Source organism: Falco naumanni, chromosome 4 (genome assembly GCF_017639655.2).
Source record: "Falco naumanni isolate bFalNau1 chromosome 4, bFalNau1.pat, whole genome shotgun sequence".
NCBI classification, from domain to species: Eukaryota; Metazoa; Chordata; class Aves; order Falconiformes; family Falconidae; genus Falco; species Falco naumanni.
In genome coordinates, this window is record NC_054057.1 from 10710397 (window position 1) to 10732181 (window position 21785).

At 41.1% G+C, this 21785-nt stretch overlaps 1 protein-coding gene across 3 annotated transcripts in view; it reads right to left on the bottom strand.

Annotated features, from left to right (window-relative positions):
- CHN2 (chimerin 2) overlaps positions 1–21785 on the bottom strand; it is a 163254-nt gene that overhangs the window by 46210 nt on the left and 95259 nt on the right. For all 3 annotated transcript variants that reach the window (XM_040590756.1, XM_040590757.1, XM_040590755.1), the window contains one exon: positions 21054–21339. In XM_040590756.1, coding sequence (XP_040446690.1) covers positions 21054–21339 — 286 coding nt within the window. The remainder of the gene's footprint in view (positions 1–21053; positions 21340–21785) is intronic.

A 21785-nucleotide genomic window follows, 5' to 3' on the forward strand; every position in this document is an offset into this window, starting at 1 on the left:
AGAAATGAAATCCTCTTAACTAAAACCACTACCATCATGTAAATGTATAGCTGGGGTTGCACCAGTGACCCTCTGTTTGGTATTACCTAACTGGGTTGCACCAGTGACCCTCTGTTTGGTATTACCTAACTTCCAAATGCTTTACTCTGCGCCTTCAAAGCTCATTTAATGCTGACTCTTTTCCCTAATTTTTTTGGACTCCTGCAGCAATGTGAACCCCTTTCCCAAGCTAAAAAATAATGCACTGGGAAACCTCAATGACCCCAACATAGTTAATTGCCCAGACTGGATCAAAGCTTAAAAACCCAAAGACAGACATCTGTAGTATGAGCCAGCACAGCCACTGTCAGCAAGGAGTAGGAGTGTGGATGGGTCAGTCATGGGAAGAGTATGAAACATCAATGAACTTTCACAATTTCTTGCTGACAGCAGGGCAATGATGAGACTTCAGACCCAGAATTTTTAAGCTCTGTAAGGGAGAGGGTCATGGGGTACAAACACCACCCTGTCAGGCACCAGCCTGAGCCTGACCTCTTCTACCCCAAGCTCCTTCAGGCTGTCTCCATTAAAGTAATTTGTTGGAACTGACCCTCCTCCACAAGAAGCTGGCATTTTTCCACAATGTTGTGTAGAAAAATTCCCAATGAACTGAATTAGCTGGAATCTTCTATGTGCTGTCAAAACCTTGTACTTCCCCTCAGCCTCATCTGAGCAGTTTTCTGCACAGAGAGGAAAAGCCAGCTTGACATGCGATGGGGAAACCTCCCAGACAAACGGCTGAGGCTGAGCAGAAGACATTTTTGGGGGCTTTTTTCAAATGGAGAAAATCAGGCATTTATCCCTCTGCACAAGACAGTAACTCACTGGGAACCATCTCATTAAAGAAGTGAAGGAAACTCAAACTCTCTTGGAATCAGAGCAGTCAGAAAAGTAAGAGAACATCGTTTAGAAGATGCCTAAGTGGAGATTTAAACCAAATCAAACTAGAGACCACTTGATACACATTTTTGTGAGATTAATTTTTTGTATTGCTGAGTGCATGTAACTTTGAACACAATCAGGAGAAATGGGTATTGCAAACCAGTTCAAAACAGATTGTCCTGAATGATACAGTGTCTACTCAGGTACAAAGACAAGACCCACTGCAGAGGCCCTTCTTGCCATTGCAGTGAAGACACAGTGCGTGCCCCTCAGTCAGGGACCTAGCTGCTTCACAGAAGGCCGATGCCCTTTGCCCACCACTCAGAGCCCCCATTTTGAGGGATGGAGGTATATATAAACGGGCAGTTTCTCAGGGATGTCTGCCAGGAGAGGACAAGGGAAGAGATTCCCTCTATTTTATCCTCTGTAAGTAAAGGTAAGGACACTTTGCCACTTAAAGATGCTATTCCCAGGTGCTAAAAGACAGCAGCAATTGCTCTCCTCCCTCAGTCCACCTGATAAGGGAGGAGAAGGCTGGGAGCCACAGGTTACTCGAGCATGAAGGACAGCTACAGTGAAACCTCTTTTTCCTCCACCCCATACAAGAACACCAGCCACTTTCTGGAGAGGCAAGAGTTGCCCCACAGTTTCAAATGAGCAGGTCTCAGATGCTGCCAGTGAGGTGCTTAACTCACCCACAGCCGCATCTTCTTCCAGCAGCCATCAAGTAGTGGAAACTGCTACAGTTGTGGCATTCAGGGATAGGCAAAATTTGGTGGTGGTTTTTTTTTTTCCTTTTTTAAGCCACCTGAAGCCAATCTGTGGGATATATTAAGTTGGCAAGTTGCAAGGTACCTGGCTAGCTTTCAGTAAAACACCCAGAAACAGTCTGTATGGCACTGGTGGAAACCAGTGGAGCCTCTCCAGCCAGGTATTTTGCAGAAGAGGCTCATTTACAAACAGAGGTGGGGAGAGAGGAAGAAGAGGTGGATCTTATCACTACATTTACACTTACAGGGAGGTAAAAAACATATCTGGAAACCATACCTATGGAGCTTAAAAGAAATTATTAAGAAGAAAAATTAGCCTGGTTGCCTATAGAAACATGATTGCAGTGTATGTTAATCTGTCTCAATACTTGCCCTCACTATCTTTTGAACCAGCTGACTAGTTCTAGCTGAAGTTGTCCGAATTTCATAAAATTTGGTAGCTAGACCGAGGCAAGAGATGTGATCTGAGCACCTGTGCTCTTTCTCTCCTGGCTGATCTGGCAGCAGTGCCTTCTGCCTCCTTTGCAGGTAGTGAAAAGGAAATGTCGAGGGGAGAAGAGAGTAGTAGGAGGAATGGGAGTGAGGGAGGGATGTGTGAAAGGTCTGGAGGGATGTTTGGGCTTACTGAAGTGGGTGTAAGGTGTGCAGAAAGATAGAACACAAAGGAATAGGATACCACGCATCACCAATTCCAGTGCTCACAGAAAAAAAATCCCCTGTATAACTGGCTCCAAGTGTTTTGTGTCAACCAGAAATACCTAGAATTGCAAAGATTTATTCTTTTGTGTATTCATAGATTTTAGCACTTAAAATTTCAAGGCATTGCATATCTTTGCTATGGGACTCCCTTTAACCCCTTTGTTGGTGGTCCTTCTTGCATCTTCCATGCTGCGGCAGAACGTGACTGTTTTCCTTTGCTGCACTGGTGCTCCATAGGTAGAAACCAGGGTATCTGTGTTGGGGTTTCTGAAGCATAAAGTGGGAAAAAGCCAAAAGAAAGACTTTTTCTTGTCCTGGGAAGGCAAGAGGGGAAATAATGAGGAAAAATAAAGGTGGCATAGGGGTTGAGAACTTAAAAGAAAAAAGATGATTAAAGGAAAAAAACACAGGGTGAGGGGGAGATATTCCAGTGCATCAGATTGGAGATGTCTGTTGGTTTCTCAATTGACATTTTTGCTGAGAAGATCCCATTTTTTAAATTCTTCAAGAGTGTTAAGGCAAAATCCCTACTCCGGGGTGCTTTTGAGAGACAATAATTTTATTTAGCAACTGAATTTGCAATCTTTGCTGCACTTTCTCACAGCCAACCGGGGCAAAAGTTGTCTTCAATGTCATTTTCTCCAAGATTTCTCAGAGCAACACCTGAGAACTTTACAGGCAGAATCCTAGTGCAGGACCTTGCCTCTAAGACCTGAAATGTTGGGGCTCAACATCTTTGGTTACTGCCACTGAATGGGGATGGCTGAGGAGAAACTCAAAGCAGCCTGGGTTTCCAGTCATGCCAATCTTTTCAGCTCCCAGAGAACAGGTGCTTTTATTTTTCACGGAGAAGCTCTGAACTGCCTTTTTCCTGTCCGGATCCCTGCTGTCACCAGTCCTCTTCCTCTCCTTCCCATGCTCCTCTTCCAAAAAAGCCACACAAAGAAGAGCGTGGAGGCAGTCAGGCATCATGAGCTTCAGCTTCAGTGAAGCAGACTAAATAACAAACAGCAATGGGTGAACATCCTTTCATATGCCTTCCCTGAGCATCCTTCTCTCCAGATTCTCAGGACAGTCCCCATTTATACTTTGACATCTGAAAAAAGGTAGCAAGGGCTGAGCAACCTTGTAGAGACTGTCTGTTCTGATGTTGGTCTGATTAATCCTGCTATGGCCAACACAGTGTGATGTCCATAGTTCCCCTGGCTAATAAGGGAAAAGCTGAGATTGCAACACACCTAATGTGAACTATTAAAATACTCCCCAATGAGGACTTTGCACAACCAGCCTGGATGACCTCTCTGGGGAAGTTAAAAAAGGACACAGAATAATGTCCATAAATTAAAAATGTCCTTAAAATTTTTCCTTAAAAATTACTGTAAGAAGAAAAAAGAAAAAAATTATATATAACACGACCATGAAAATAATGCTTCCAATTCTGCAATGCCTGTTTTTGGCAGGATATTACAACAGCCTCAAAGCTCAGCCAAGCTGTTGGAGAATTAGGTCCAACAGTTTCTTAATCCCAGACTTCTTTTGCTTCATGTAATTTTCACATTCACGTGTTAGTGATGTCCAATACTCACATAATAGTTATGTAATACATTTGGGGCCAAAAAAATGAATTTTATTTCTTCATAACCTTGTTCCTTTAAATGTTGGTAAGCACAGCATTTACTACCATTCACAGATATTTTAAAATGGCTGTTCCTGAAAATTAACACTGTAGCTTAGTATTACGTATTAGCTGGATCCAGCCCTTTATTATATATTATGGATATATCTGTATGATATGGTTATTTTATTTTGAATTTGGTGGACTACTTTCCATTCGTCGTTGTGCCTTCAATGTCACTTAAGGCTAAAGATGGATAACAAGACATTTTCTACAAATACCTCAATAATTCACAACTTTGTTGATAGTTTGTTTAGAAACGTGTCTACATTGTTTAAATCAAAAGAGAAGTCAATGGAACTAAGATCTCCTAATGGACAGTTCTTGATTTCATATTTTGATGTTTACTTCTTCCCTCATTGCTTCTCTGGAAGCGACGTCACTTGTCTGAAGAAATTATTAAATCTCTGGTCCTTAGTAGCAGCAATAGGAAGCCACATTTCTTCTCATGTTCTTCTCTTTGCAACAGAATCTGGATAAACCTCTGGTCCCATTCTTGCCAAAACTATTTGTTATTTCATCCTGTGTCATAAGGTTCCATGGTTCAAAAGAGGGATATAGGCTGACCTGCTCTTCAGGGTGGTAGCCAAATGGTGGGAAATATCCAACAGGAAGAGGTATAAATAGGGGCTGGTATTACACCCTCTCCCTCTTCCTTCTCTGGGGTTAGGATAGACACCACAAGACAGCTATGATTTTTATGAAGTTTGGTCACCCCATGGACAATCAAAGGATGGGAATGTAGGACAGAGCTTGTATTGCCTCTTCCCAAGGTCCAGGCATTTGAATTTCTTCTTCTAACTATCACCAATGGCCTGTTTCTGGAGTTTCTCCTCTGCTGAAGAGTGGCAATGGCAGTAACTTGATGTCTGTTACCCTGGGACAAACCGCTGGTGACTATTTCTAGCCACTAATATGTGGGGCTTTCTAAGCATCTGGTGGCTGCATATTCCTGCTGTTCACCAGCCCAGGAGTGTAGACAGGGTAGTTACAAATCACTGCCTCCCCTGTCCCTCTTGCCTGGTGGAAGAGGCTGAAGTGTAGCCAGAGGTGACTGCAGTACTGGAAGACAACATTAAATTTTATTGCTGCTCCCTTTTGAACAGAGCAGCAGAACCTCTCCTGAAGTGACAGCACAGCACCTGCATTTTTAGAAAGTTAGTGAAACAGGTTTAAAATGGAGAAAAAAATTGATTACTGAAGTGGGACAAATACTTTCTTATACAGATCATACAGTCAGATTCAGCAATACTTCCTTGTTTTGCAGTGCCTGCTTCAGAAGATGTGGAATCTAACCACGTTAATGTTTTTAATTTTTTTAGAGGCTGTATTTTTGAAACTCTCTCCTCAGCTTCTGGCTTGGACAGTCTCCTTTGCCAGAACAAGTTCCCTGGACTCCTTTATTACACCACCAAAAGTTCTCAAGCTTGATTTGGAGAGAAAAAGTAAAGCCCTGTAGAAGCAAATAATGTGACTGAATGGAAGGGCCGAAAGCTAAGCAAGGTAGAGCCTGAAGCACCATTACTGGAGATACACCCATGAAGCGTTAGCAAAGTCACAGATGAGAAAGCTGAAGTGTTTAAACCAGGAAAAGGACAACCTACTAAGTCTCTCCTAAGCACACACTGTGAAGTCTTGCTCAGAGCTGTAAAGCTGAAGTAGTGGGACCTCTTGAACCAAAGGATAAGCTAAGAGCCAAAAGTGGCTACGTTCAAACCTGGGCTTTGCCCCTATCTCATTGTCCACAGTCAATTTACTTGATGGCTCACTGCATGCCTGTTGTTCCTGTGTTTACATGCAAATCATATTCTTATCTACTCATCTGAGTGACTATTCGTAGAAGTTAGGGGAATTGGAAAATTCAGGCTTTGAAGCCTAAATTTGATGAAATATCTAGCACTATAGTTTCTGTATTTGTTTTAATATTAGCAACATAGATGGATTAGAAAATCTGCAATTTTTAGATGCTGTCTCAACTATCAAGACATCTATAAAAGTCTGATTAAGGCAAAATGTTTTGTCTTTGATATTGTGCCACAGAGGCATGTTCAAGGAAAAAGGCTGATGATTGAGAACAGTAAGCAATTTTTAAAATGCTTTTAATGCCATTTCTGCTATTGTTTATGTCTCTCATGAGTCTGTAGTTTCTTCACAATAGCTGTCTTCTTTGCATTTGCTACTGAGCTCAATAAAGAGATGTTAATTAAAGGAAAATCTGCTGGAGGTTGTACTTCTTTGTCTGGGATTTATCCCAGGTCCTAGCTGCAACACCTCATGGCCTTGACTACAATAACACACTAGGCCTAGTCTTGTCTTGTCATGGACACATGCTCAGGTACAACCCTGACCTTCAGTGACAGTTCCACTAACACAACTGTGCCTCCTTAACATCCTGCTACCAGACCCTCTCTTTACAAAGGGACTTCTGAGGGCAGTTACGTGTACAAAATACATTATGATCAGTATTACTATTCCAAATAAACCATCATGAGAACGTATTTACAGAACAACCCTAATTACCACAGCCACCCCACTCGACATGTCATTCGCAAATGAGGCAGATCTGCATTTCTGTCCTAAACTCACTGTTTGTGCATCTTTGCCTTCCTATCTGTGAATCAGAGGAAGAAAGTGTGTGTAAAGCCATCTGTGCGATGGCAGCAGAGATAAGGACTTGGTGGAAGCCAGGAGAAGGGATTTTCACCAACCGCTGAGATACAAACATTAATTCAGCTGGGTATAGCGTTTAACCCTACAGTGCTGAAGGGCAGATAGAGAAGAATTTCATTATTTTGGCTAGCAAATGCTGAATGCAACAACACAACAGGTTTTCAGAGCACCAGGCAACATGACCACTGATGGACCAACTGCTCTGTATAAAAATGGCGAGGCAGACAACTAGCTCAACAACATGGGTTCAAGTTCAACAGAATATGTGCTGCTAATGGAAGGAAACCTGAGAAGGACAAAGAGCAATGACATGCTTTCTAGGAGCAAAAAAGGCATCCTCTGATGCTCTGTGTGACAACTATTTTCATTAGGTTCAGGGAAAGCAAGCCAAAAAAAAAAAAAAAAAAAAAAAAGGCATCCTGCTGAAAATAAAACAGACTGTTTGAGGCTCATTATTGTGCATTTTGCCTGCACCTATGTGTGGGCTAAGAATTCTTTCTACTAGGTTTCTTGCTTTTTAAATATATCACAAACACACGCACAGACGAATCATAAGGCATAGACCTGTCAGGCAGCAGACTAATGTCAGCACTTCAGCCTCCTGGCTGTCAGGTCTGATTCCAAATAACCTTTTGTCCTCTTGTTCCAGCTACTAAATTACAGATCAAGTGAAAAATGTAATTATACCCCAAAAGACCATGGATAGCATCTTAAAATGCATTGAACAGAACAACAATAATAAAAAGATAAACTAGGATTACCCGCGGTGCACAGCTAATCCAAAGTGCTCCACAGTCCCACATGGGTTATTAGAGAAGTATGTCCTATTTGCTGATTTCTGTTTTGCAGGGACAAGCACACATACACACTAGCCCCTCCCCATTTTTAGTACAATTTTGATATTTGAAGGCTTGTGAAAAATACATCTCCCCTTTTGCAATAAATACTCTGTTATGCTGTTACTGAATTCTATTGTATTTGGGGTTTTTTTCTGAAGATGATGTAGAACTTGAGCACAAGATTCATTTTCCATGCACAAATTTAGCTGCTAAATTTTTACAGAATGAAAAAATATCAAAACACTACAGGAATATATTCTCTTCTCATCTCTGCGTATGCTACGTTGGATTGGAAGTGCTATCAAATACTGAATTAACTTGGGTTTTCATCTGATTATTGGAATATTAAACATTCAAGGACTTTTCCTGCATTCTTGCACACATCGATAAAAATATAACTACTCAAATACTAAGTTATTCTTAGCAACACCTGGCAAGGTAAAAAGAGGTGGTGGTGTTAGTGCAAACCTCTACAACTGTTAGCCCAATTGACATACAATCAGAAAGGCTGCTGATGGATGAAATTTTTAATCTCCTCCTTCTTACTAATGTCATGATTCTTATCTTTATTCAAGAATTTGAGCTCATGTTTTGAAAGGAAAATAGACAGGCAATAAAATGGGAAAGCAATAACATTTCAGCCACTGTCCCTTTATTTGCAGTCTTCTACCTCAAATATAATTTGCAGAAGAATCAAATTCACCATCACCATCTGTTTGTACCAAAGACAGTTCTTCTGAGTTAGAGAAGATAGAGTATTTATTACTCCATAGATAGCTCAGGCACTACCTGATACAGCACTCCCTTCCCAGTCCAATCTTGAATTGTGCTGCAAGTGAGATGTTCTGCCTGTGTAGCAGAAACTCTAGATACTAAATTGAACTAATGGGACTGATTTATTCCCATGACAAAATTCTACTTAGAAGACAATGAGCAGGTAGATGCCTGAACTCCACCTGTGTTCTAACGTGCTGTGCTTTCATCTCCCCATTACTGTCACGCAGTAAGATGCAATGCACCAAGACCTCCAGGTAACCTGGTCAGAACACTAGCCCATGCACTCTGTGAACTGCACTTGAGCTGATGTACTGAAAAAGCCGCTTGAAATGTCTGTACAAGCTGTCTGTGCTGTACTTGTTCAGTAGGCTGGTTCACTACAGTCCCAAGGCACTGGACTCTGTGGATGTATATCACAATATACTGGTCCACATTTCTAGTTCTGGGCAGCTCTAATGGGACACCTGTGTGCCTTGACCCATGCCTGTGCAGGCTCACTCTCATTTCAACAGGGGCAGTACCACACCTTTGTTGTAAAGCATACACTGTGACCTGTAAAGGAGGAAAATGCTACATGTACCCTAACTACTGACTTTCTTTTTTTTCATTTGCAACATAAAATTTAGTGAGAAATAGAACAAAGGAAATTACAGAAGGTTTTGTATTTTCTCATGAAATTCAATGTCTATAGCTGGATGATACAGAGCTTGTACACAGCTCACATGTGGAGAAGGAAAATTAAGGTACTGAACTGAGAGCTTATTAAAAAACCACACGTGGAAATATTCCTTACAAAGCATCATGTGGAAGTTATATGAATCCTGCATTGCACGCAGTGTCTCATAAGAAGCAAGTTATATCAAATGATGGCTTGACTTTATTCAATTGGGATTCTGCCAGCCCACAAAGAAACCACAAACCAACCTTTTCCCTTAATTCCTAGTACTTTGGGGTCTACAAGAAACAAAATTATGTGAACAATGTCCTTGAAAATACACTCTCTTTAGTCCAATCTCTGCCAGTATACTTCATTTTCAGCTATTCTGGAAGTGCCTTAAGCTTTGTCTGCAAATTCACTTGGCCTGACATTCGGCAATGCATTATAGACCAGATGGATTTAGGAAACTGCACTGATTAGATTAATCAAATCAAAGGGAAGGGAAGAGTGAAATAAAAGGAAATTCTTTTTCCCTCTACTTCCTAAAATATATAAATAAGTAGAATTAATTTATTTGAATGAGTTGCCCAGGTGTCTTGCTATGTACTTATATTATAAACCACAGTTTTGTGAATGCAGCCCACCAGCAGTTGGGGATCCAGCCACTCTGTGCAGGGCAGCAGGTCTCAGTTCACTGTCTGAATTACATGCTGGTCTACTAGTATTTTCCTCAGAGCTGGGAAAATAACAGATATAAAAAACCTTATGGACTATGGGCATGAAAAGATACTACTGAAAATGAAAAGAGGCATAAATTCATCTCTGTGGTCCAAACCCAATCAGGTTCTCCTGATGCCAGAGCACAGCTGCTTTGGATGCATTTTTGATGTCCTAAGGCAAGCTGTAAATTGTTCTGCTTTTGCCCCACCACATCCACTGGCATCAGACAATAGCTACAGCCTGCTTCTTGTGGTTGAGGAGAGGACAGAAAAGGCAAGGGGAATGGAACTTTCTTTTCCCCTTGGAGAGCACAGGCATGTCTGGGGCGCAGTCAGTGTCAGGCAAGCAAAAGATTTATCCCTATAATCCTGTTCTCATAAAAAGGTCTATTCTCCATACTCCTCGGCACTAGCATAATGAGCACACCCCAGTTCAGACCTACACATTTAGCTCCCTTTTTATACAGCCTGCTTTGTTTGTAAGAGCTCACACCAAACAGCTACAGCCAGTTCTGTTGACTCAGGAGGTCCATACATGAGTTACAGCAAAGTAGACTGATGGATGACAGGATTTGCCACAGAAATCCAGCTGGTGGTGGATTTTCAATACATCAGCAACCTACAATTCCCTTCCAAGGAGAGCTGCAACAACCTGTGCAGCCAGCACTATTGATATCTCCCGCACTAAAGAAGTTTCTCTTCATGGTATCTGCAGTTAGTCCGAAGTAGTTATTTGTCTTCTTAAAATATCCACAGGAACAACTCAGAATTTTTAGAGCAGCCATGCTAATCATGGTATTCTTTTGGTAAAGGCTAAATGCTATGCCCTGGTGATGGCTGTGGCACTGGGTTTTCTTAAGGATGAATTGTGTGAAAAGGCATTTCTGTGACATGTATTTATTCTTTCACTGATGGAGAAGCAGCAGCAGACAGAAAACTGCAGCCTGGCTAACTTAACAGGTGTCCCACAGACACAGAATAAAGGCCTATTTTTTGCCTTTGAGGATTTTGCCCTCTCCATGGGATGCTATTACCTTAAAATACCAGCTCTGAAATCAAAAGCTGTGCTCTGCATTCACATAAGGAGAAATGTTAGGTTTCCTTAATTTGACTTTTAAAATGCATTATATGTTACTACATTCAGCCTTTCAGACAAGTAAAACAAGTAAACCACACTATGTCTTTGCATATTAACCCTTCTCGCTATTTACACAAACCCTGTGAGACTGGACCCTTCTGTAGGACCATTGCCATGTACACCTATTCTTTGCTGCACTGCTTTTAATAATCTGTGTATTAACACAGAAATGACTTTGAACCTAAAGACTAACTTACATTTAAGTAAGCAATGATGTCTTTGCATCAAGTTTTTTTAAGAACAGGATTAATGCGCTTCTTGTTAAAAAAAGGCATCTGGTGGTCACGTTCCCATGAAACTACACTCACTGCACAAGCACAAATGGGTGTCAGCAGTGGAAGACAACCCTAATGCAATCCCCGGGAACTCTTAAGTAAATGTGCCACCTAGTGTTTCATTGGGACAACTTCATTCGTAAATCATCATCGGTGCCTGCCAAGTTGCTCCCTGGAAGTCTAGGAGGTATATAGAGCCGGGCAGAGATCCTTGGACATGCCTTCTCCACCTTTGCCCCCTGCCTCCCCACCAAAAAAACACCACCCTACAACATTCTCATTGAAGCAGTACTTTCCTCCTCAGGGACTGTTTTGCTCCTGATGGACTCTGCCAAACGGCTAAGCTACATTCCCAGTCCATCTTCCTTGTTTGAGGAGCCCACACCTCAGACTGCGAGCAATGCAGAAGGCACCACAAACTGACCCGGGAGGGTCACCCCTTCTGACGAGATCTCAAACAAGCCTGATGGACTTCAGAAAAGCTGCCTCGTACCACCAGCCAAATAGCACCTGGAGCAGCACACAGGCAGAGAGTGAAGGAAGCAGGGCTTTCCACATTTCTCTGCTTACAGGTACTGGGCACAATCCTTCTGAGAAGAAGCAGCACTATTCACAGAATCACAGAATAGTCAGGGTTGGAAGGCACCTCTGGAGATCATCTAGTCCAAACCCCTCCTAAAGTAGTTTCACCTAGAGCAGGTTGCACAGAATTGCGTCCAGTCAGGTTTTGAATGTCTCCAGAGAAGAAGACATTCCTGGCTTACAGCTTGCCAAAAGGGGATGACAAGTTACCACAGCAATAGATATTGTTTTGATTGATGGATGAACCAGCAGAAAATCAGGGAAAGAGGCTTTCAAAGTGTAACATCTCCAGTCTTGACAAGCAATGAAGACAATTTCTCCTGAGGCTATGGCAATGTCCCCCTTCTTCACCACTAGCCCCTGCTTGACAGTGGCACACCTGGCTTAAATGCAAACAATCTCCTTGCTCTCGACAGAAGAGATACACCAGCTAAGTGGCTTGGCCCCTTTTCATGTGCTTAAAACATGCCCAATTGCCTTTTTATATTTTCTAATTGAGATTCTCTTGATGTTTCTGTCATGGACACTCATCACATTTCCAGGGATTAATGTCTGGACTCAAAGATCTTAAAGGTCTTTTCCAACCTAAATGATTCTACGATTCTGTGAGTCACATCACAGCACAAACCATCCTGAGTTTTAGCTAATGTCTTGTTTGCACTTTTTCCAGATCAATAAAATTCTTAAATGAAACTCCTGTCCCTGCAGTACTTCATTAGCCACCCTTCCCCAGCTTATTAAGTTGCTGCCTATCTTTATTCTTTGCTTGAAATTCCGCTACCTATTTTTGGTCCATGTGATCACATTCACGCGCCAACCAATTTGAATTAATGTCAAGAGTATGATTTCATGAGACATTGTACTAGTTTGCTAAAAATCCAATTATTCTGCATCTGCTGCACTCTTTTCATTCAGTACCTTTGTAAATCTATCAAAAAGGCAATCAAGTCTAACTGGCAGTATTCATTCTTTATAACCCATGCTGACAACTGTGAGCAATCCCACTGTTCTCCAGGGCTGAGAATACATTACAAGAAAGAGCCCATTGTTACTTTTCACACTATAGCATCCAGCGTTCTTTTTTCCAAACATGAGCAGTTTTAAAAACTACTACTTCCTGACCTTTGTAGTCAAGACTCAGTCAAGAATGCTGTCAACAGCATGTGCTTCGCTGTGGCCATGACTAGCTGTCATCCCGCCCAGGCTGCTGCCTTTTCCTGTCTGGCAGCTCCAGTGAGCTCAGGGGCTGAGACCGGCTGATAGCTGCTAACCCAGCCCAGGGGTGACTGGGGAGATCCCCGCACCTGGATTCCCAGTATCCCAGCTGCGGGATGAGGGTGCAGGCTGCTGAGCTGGCTCTCTGTCTTGAGAGCCCAGCTCAAACAGGACATTTGCTTGGGCTCTGCACCTGACTTCACTCGAGTGCCGGCATGCCTCAGGGGTGAGATCTACTGCACCCTGTATGGAAGAAAACACTCAGTGGCTCTGACATGTACATTTTATGCTCAGAAAGGATAATATCTAGAGTGTGATGGGACAAATGCCAGTCAGTGTGTAGGGACATAGGAAGCCAGGCAGGAAGACATTCCTTGGCAGGTCTGCAGAGGACACAGAAGAGGAACAATTTAGTGTACCTTGGCTAGCATTAAGCACTTCGTGGTAGCCTTAGACATTAGGATTGTGGCTGTAGTTAATTCCTCACTAGTGAAGTGGTGATTCTGAATTGAAGGTTAAACGTACCCTCTTCCCATGGGGAGGAATCAAATAACTGCTCCTTAGCTACATTAGTAAGATGTCTTCATCTAGACGAGATGAATCAGAGCCTAAATATTTTTTCAGGCACAGAAAACCATGGGGAAGTAGGACTAGAAGGTACTTTAGGAGGTTTTTCTCCTGCCTGCCTCAGGTATCAGTGCTACCTGCACCTTTTCTCCCAGATGTCTTCTAATGTGTTTCTGTGCCTTATGATGAAGGAGATTTCGTCACCCCCTTGGGCAATCCATCCCAGTGTTTCATTGTTCTTTTTTTTCCCTCTCTTAATACTAACCTGCAATGTTCATCACTGTATTTCAGGCCTATCATTTCTTGTCATGTCCAACATAAACACTGAAGATGGGTTATTTTTTCCTTATAATTACCCAAGCAACTATATGACCTAAACAAGCACATCACTAGAAAACTTTATTTTCTAGACAAAATATTCTAAATAAAAAAGGATGAATATTAGTCACTGTTTAAACACTTTCCTTTTGACACTAATTCCAAGTCCTTCGCTAACAGAAATTAGTATTTCTCTTATTCTTAAGACTTTGAACACTTGTCTTCCAAGATCAAAACATGGCAGTTTAGAGATGACTGTAAAAGTTTAGTGCCTATTCTAACACAGCGTCTCCAGATTTATGCAAGATAATGAAGTATAGATTTTTACTTAAAAAATGGCTTTTCATTTTCCAGGGACTAGACAAATGAAATGTTTATGCTCTTATGGCTCCATCCCAACCTCTATGGAAGTTTGTTTATACTAACTTAGTACCATCAAACTAGATAAAGAATATAAAAGCCAAAACAAAAAACCTCAACATAAGGCTTTTACTTTTATTACATGAAACTAAACATGTTTTTTCTGCAACAAACATTTAGCTTTATTAGCATTATTAATATGCTCATAACAGGAAAATACCCAAGAGAAAAATACTAATTTATGTTTTCAGCAGAGCCTAGCTGCAGATACAGTACTGTACTTGAAGAGCCAAGTAGCGTTTGCCTTAGGACTACTATAAGCACTTTCAGAGTATCTAATCACTTTTAGTACTAATCTGACATTCTCATTTGAGAAAATTTCAATCTACAGTTGTGCTATTCAGATACAAAGTTTTTGCATTGCTTCCATTTAGCTACCTTTTTAAAGTGCTGGATTGGGAAACGCTGTGGTGGTAACAGATTTCATATTCAACTTTGCAACATAGACTTAGCAGTGCCCTGAAATGTTCCACGGCCCAGAGAAATCTTTGAGAGTCTTCCCATTAATTTTAGTAGCATTTGGATCAGATCATATCCATCACATCACGCCATCTGTGTAAATCAGTGTTGTCTCCAACTTACAAGCTCTCTTTAGGCATAATCATATCACTTACTCTGCTTAAGGCAAAAGTCATGAATCCTAAGCTGACGGTAATAACATAAACCAGGAACCTGGAGAGATGTAAACAGCTCAGGGAAGCAGTGTAAGCAAATACTTTGCAATGGAATCTCTCTTTCTCTGGATTACCTCAGTTTTCATTACTGCTGAAATGAATCCAGATTATTCCTCTCAAAAATCCTTGCCTGATCTGGAAAATATTAGGTATTAGGAATACCACAGTGTCCCCTTTCCTGTGCATAAACATGGACAGCCAGAGGGAAGGAACTGAAAAAGCTAACTTTCCATGATTTTACTTTGGTAGTTTTCTTATTTTTATTTCTTATATATTGCCTATTTCATATTTATGATGCTTTAAACAAAAAAAGACACATAAGGAGACACAGCTGGCAAATCCAGAAGAATGCCAACACTGAAAGGCAAAAGAAAATAATCAGCCAGCTATATTTTAGTAATATAGTATCTATCACTCAAAATATAAAACTGCTCACTAAATTACATATACTGATAGATCTACTGTATTCATATAAACTCCTCCTCACTATGGTATAATACCAAAGACTATTCTGGATAAAATCACTGCTGAATTGCTAACAGTTATTTAAAGGAGGCAGTCGGGTATGTAGTTAAGTACTCATGTCAGGGCACATTACAATTAAGTACATACATGTGATAACCTGCGTGTAGAATGCTACTCTTGCAGGAAAAGTGTGAGTGACTGATGAAAGGAATTAATTACTCCCAGAATCATTTTTATGTGTAAGTTTGTTGCTTCTAACAGCAAAAATGCCACACACCTTTTATCACTGCATGTATTACTGAAATCTGCAGATAAAGGCCACCTTTGCGTATAGGCTTTATGTTGCTGCTTATCAGTGTTGTGTCTGTGCATCTTCCAGGCAAAATCAGTACTGACAAGGAGAAGTCCCTTATGAATTATGTGGCTATGCACATAGGAGCGAGACTGTAACCCCTAATAAAAGAAGGTAGTGTGTTGTTAATGTTCCTGTAGAAATGAGCATTTTAATTTGTTCTGACCAAGCATGCTGCAAAAACCAGGTAGTTGAAGGCAATGTAAAACACACCATGTCAAATTACCGGTGCAGTTCCAGCCCGGAGTCTGCAGGAACAGATGTTTCTGCTAACTACCTTAACCCCATGATCTGCTGCTGGGACAGTGCAGTACCCTGCAACCCTCATGTGGAAGGAAATGCTCAACATCTGGGTAGACATCCCAGCAGAGAATTAAACACTAGCTACAACCTGTACTAGGATCATTAGAAGTTTAGAGAAGCTGCAGAATGGGAAGAATAATGAAAATATTTCTTTATCATTGGGTAACAGCAGTACCTGTAGAAAATTCGATGAAGAGACAAAAATGAAGTGGTAAGATGAGGCTAAAATGCCTTCAGAAAGGGATGTGGTATGAATAACAATGTAGAAGTGTAAATATTTACAAAAATTGAACCAAACCAGGGGTTCTCTTAAAATCGTCTGTCTCTTGGCAGTTTTGATGTAAGGAAAACTGCAGTGCCCTTAAAAAATTTAGTTCCATAACCAGATTACATCTACAATTAGAGGATTTTAGAAAACAGTCTTTCCTGGAAGTCCTGCATTTTCTGCTGTGGGAAACTGTGTGTGAGCAGGATGACTAATGAGGATAGTAATAGCAACTACTACTTCTAGCAAAGTTATTCTTCCTTTTCTGTCACCTTTGCCTCAATAGGAATAGCTTTCTTATCTGTCTATTATTTGGGGTGTGTGTGTGTGTTCTGCCAAGGAAATCTACAACTTTCCAGACTCCATAATATGCTTATCATTTCAGTTCTTTAGTTCTAGCTGCAGTATTAACTGTGGGCTCTGTCATTTGCACTTCAATGCCCGGTAATGAGTTCCAGCAAAAACAGATAGAGAGGTTACCATGTCAAGCAGCAACACAATTTTCTGCACTGTACTGCTGTCAAGTGAAGACTCCACATACAGCTCACTCCTGGTTTAGCTCAAACTGCTACATTATTCTTTACAGACCATTATTGTTAAATGTCTCTTGCTGCTCCTGGCATGTACTTGCAACCAAAGAGCAGAACATACACTGCAGCCTAGGCTCCAAGCAAACTCGTATTTCATGTACAACCGGTATGTTTGAACTGATTGAGCCAGATCCTACTTGGAGAGAAGTTGATGGGACCTTTGCCAGGATCCAAGTAAGTGGAGACCTGGCACTGACAAAACCTTCCTTGATCTTTATTGCATTTACCAACAATTTGTCCTCTGTCAGATAAGGTAAGATCATTTTTGCAAATACTTTACGCTCAACAGCTGCCAAAGGTTCTTCCTTAACTCCAGCTGGTTACATGGTTGCTCCATGCTAACATGAATACTTGAGAAGCTATAAAGCAACCTAAACCAAGGAACTGCTTCTGCGTAAGACCAGCATATCAAAGAAACAAGGTGTGGGACAGCCTTTGTGGCACAGGGCACTGTGTCACAGCATCCAGGTCCCACTCAAGACATGAGGGGGCTGCAGTAGTGCACATACAGGGCAGGTCACAGCAGTGGGAATGAAAGTGCAAGAGCAGGAAACTGGGATGGTTTCTCATCAGCAACCATGTCAGCTTTTACCTGATCAGAGAATTCATGAAACTCCAGCTTGAATTTACTTCCAACATTTCAATTCTTTGAATATATTTTCCCAAATTACATTTGCTGGGGTAGGGTTAGGAAGGAAGATTTTTCTTCTTCTTGCCTGGGACACAAAGACTGCTGATGCAGTAAGGGCAGCAGCTGCAGGATAATGTGATATGTAATAGCAATAACCATTTCAGAACTGCGTATTTTACTGACAGACTACTGCAATTTTTTCTCTCCTACATGTGGCAATTGTTTGCTTACAGCAAGTTACACTTCTCCTACATTCACCAGCAGCATGAACTACTGGTAATTAATTGCAGTACGTACCAGTACTAGGTACTTATCTGCCCTACATCTTCTAGTATATGTTCATTTGCCCCAAGTACAGCATTCCATAAGCAGAGCAAACATTAGGCAGGTGATCACAACTTGTCCAAGCTTAAATTACAACCCTAAGCAGACAACATACAATCTTAAAATGTTCTTTGCACAAAAAACTATTTTTCTATTCAAAATTCTTTTTAAGCTGGATCCCGTTAAAATGACAATTGTCTACACTGCTAAGAAAGTATTTGCAGTTATGCTGTTCTATACCACTTGATTCCTTAAAAATCATTGCGGCTCCTTCCAGATTAGAGATCTGTTAAAATATTTGGACTAAAATTTGGAATTTGTGTCAACAAATCTAGCACCTCTTTAAAGTCAGGCTGAAATAACTTTTGGATGAAACATTGGCATTAAGCATCTTAAAGCATAAATATTTTCTTAGGCCTGTTACAAAAAATGTTGGATAAAAAAGCATGAACAACAACAGCTTAATCCAGCCCATGTATCACACCCCTTTTCTGGAATGGGCATGACTCCATTAATTACAGCCTCACAGAAATTATCACTATGGGAACAGACAGGTACCCCAGGCAGTACCAAGACATTTCGTCTGAGTGCTGGCTCCTCCCGTCAGACCGTGCCTTGGTGGTCCCCTTCCACTGACCTACCCCTAGGGGAGTGACTGAGACATTGAATAATCTCTGCTGTCAACGTAGGAGGTGACAGAATGAGCAGACTCCCCGGATGGTGTTAACAAACCCGCTAAGGAGACGAATGCCTTCAGCTGCACTTTCACACTCTAGAATTGGTTTCAGTATAAAACAAAATCTCACTTGTAAAAAGCCTAATCTGTAAGAGGAGTACTGATGCTTAACCTTGAGCACTGAATTCTCGCCTTCCTCTTGAGAAATAATGGAAGTTTCTGTCCTGCACGTATGACTTTCCTCCCATCACCTCTGAAATATTCAAAACACTCCAGGCAGCGCTTTCAAATAAACCAGCTCAGTTATCAAAAAATGACATTTTACCTCTTCAATTGGTCAGAGAAAACGCACCTTACAAAAAACTCAATGGTTTTTCACACATGCAGCAATGAATTTACTTTGCAGAAAAATGTCATACTGAATATTCAATCACTTATTTCTAGGGGTCTGAAATTTATTGGAGGAATTGAAGTGGGTGAAGGTATTTTGAATTGTGGGCAAACTTGGCCTTTGTCTAAAATGCTGTACAACACATGACAGCCTCAAGCAAAATATCTGATAAAACTCCCACTGAACTACCGCTTCTCCATATTAATTTCATATTTTACAGGTCTTCTAAAGTTTATATAAAAACAAACATTACATTTCCCTTATCCTCCTTTGTCTCTATATGCTACTACTGACAAACGCTTGCTATTTTACCAGTTTATTCCAAAGCCCAGTCCATACTTTATCTGAGGCTACTGTGAGGAACAAATGGGAATGATGACCACTGAGTCTTTGCCTGCTATCCAGAACTCTCATGAGCTTCCCCTAGGAACATACACATCAAAAGCAACCATGATAGGCTTCACCATACAGACTTCTGTGAATTTCTTTCAATTGCTAATAATATAGTTGAAGTAATATTTTTTCTCGTGGATTTGCATGAGATGATGGAAAATTACTAGTATCAGTAGAGAAGCCCATTGGGAGTCCTAATCATCAATAGTGAGGCTTTAGCTGCTACAGAAGGTCTTCAGCCTGGGAGCAGACCACCTATTTAGCCCCACTCTTCTTGTAGCTGTGATTGCTCCTACTCCTCCTAGCAAGAAAAATATGTTAGAAGCAGCTGCTATTCTTCCTTCTGCTGCTTCCCCTCAGTGGGAGGAAGGCAGAGAGGGTTGCCAACAGTGTAGTGGCTTAGCTAAAGCCAGCTACTTTTACACAACAGCTCAACCATGCAGCCCCGTCTTGCAGGCTCTTACTGCCTGCATGTACAGAAATCTAGATGAGGGCCACTCCTGGTAGGGTGAGGACCCATGGTACTGTCTTTTGCATCATGAACTACCTTGGAGGTAAATAATACTCTATAAACACTTCAATTTCATTCAGCTGCAATATAAAAGACAACCTAATCAATGAGATTCAGAGGTGTTTTTTCACTGTTGACAGCAAGTTACATCAAGTCCAAACATCTTCAAGCACAGTTATCTGGAATTAAGGATGCAGCTCTCCACTCACTTTAATCCATTATCACCATTTTTTGAGCTGTCATCAGAAAAAAATCTTGCCCTCTCCTTTGTGCTGCACTTCTACTCATATGAGGTGGCTCAGGCAGCACATCTGGCTGAAAATCCACTCCCTCCTTCCCAAATACAAACCGGCCGTAGTTCCCTACTAGCTAGCCAGCATGCTGAACACTAAACTCATCAGTCACTCTGCAGAATTACACTTACAAATGTCAGTAAGTCAATTCAGCGCTAACACTGGACTCAAAAAAATCAGTTTTGTTTGACAGTTCTTACTGCCTTACCACCCGGGAAATGAAAATATCCACATGTCACTGCTAAAAAGACTGTTTCTCGTATGTGAAAGAATTTCTAATTTTACATCTTCAGATGGCTGCTAACTGCACGAAAATCTCCATTTATCATCATGTAAATAAGTCCTAGTCCATACAATGCTATGGGATATAGACACATGAGAGAAGGAGATCAAGGAAAGCCCACTTCAAATGAGAAGAGCGAGAAGAAACGCAAACACACAATATCCCAAATTCAGACCCACGAGAAGAAAGGGAAGAAACCACATAATATCCCAATTTGAGACCCATCCACCAAAGACTTGGCAGAAAAGAGGAGCTTTGCACTGTGAATGGCAAGGTAACAAACTTGAGCTGTGGTAAAGGGTCAGCGGGAACCAGTTTCATAATCCTACTGTGGAATATGCTTGAGTATACATGGATAAAGAAACATAATTTGTGAACCATTTTAGATGCAGTTCCTAAGTTAGACAGTATATACACATATATTTACTCAGTGAAAACATTTGCATTTGGTACTTACTAGAAAGCTTTCACCATAAGCTCCAGTCAAACACTAGTTTGGAGCCAAGATCACATTAACAGGACATAAACTTTTCAGTGGGGCAGTAATACTTAACGAAGTATAGAAAAACAGAAACAGGTCTTCAGGCAAAACACTTTTTTCTCTCAGATTTGATAGGAAGACTAGTATTAATTGCCAGAATTTTAAACTGAATCCTTACCTTTTCAACTGGGGTATTTTCTTCACTTGTTACACTTGCTTTTCTTGATTCATTTTTTGTTCTGCTCAGCCTCCTGGACACTTTTTCTCTAAGCAAAGTGGCATATCCAATATGTTCATAGATGGGGTTTGTTGTCATTTTGGAAATATACTCAGAAGCCTTTGTTTCTATATACAAGGTTATCAAGCCATCTGTAACCAGATCATGGATTGATTCGAATCTTTTCTCCCCAACGAAGTGCTTCCCATCATAGAACAACCTGTAGTTTAAGGTCTGATTACCAAATCTGCAAATAACAGAAAAACAGGAGGGAGACAAGAAAGACAGAGAAGGAAGAGTGAGAGAATTCATACTGGCAAAACACCCAGGAGGTCATTCCACTGACAAGTCTTTATGTCTGGATTACATATGGAATACGCACACAGCTGCAACCAGATCTCTGTGAAGAGACCAATTCAAGTTCAACCCCAAACTTGACTGCATCACATGAACTGGGCTACAGAACTGAGGTCAAGTCTCCACAACAGGCTACAAAACCCAGACGTACATGGTTTAAATCTAAATCCTATAGGGACTGTAGCAATCAGAAAGGTATGTTTACATTGACAAGACCTTATAGCGGGATGCATAATTGTGTTAAGGGCTCTTCCATCCCAAAACATTTTTGAGGGGCAGAAAGTGGATGCTTAACTACCATGGACATATTTACAGTCAATGAAGAGGGACAGGCAT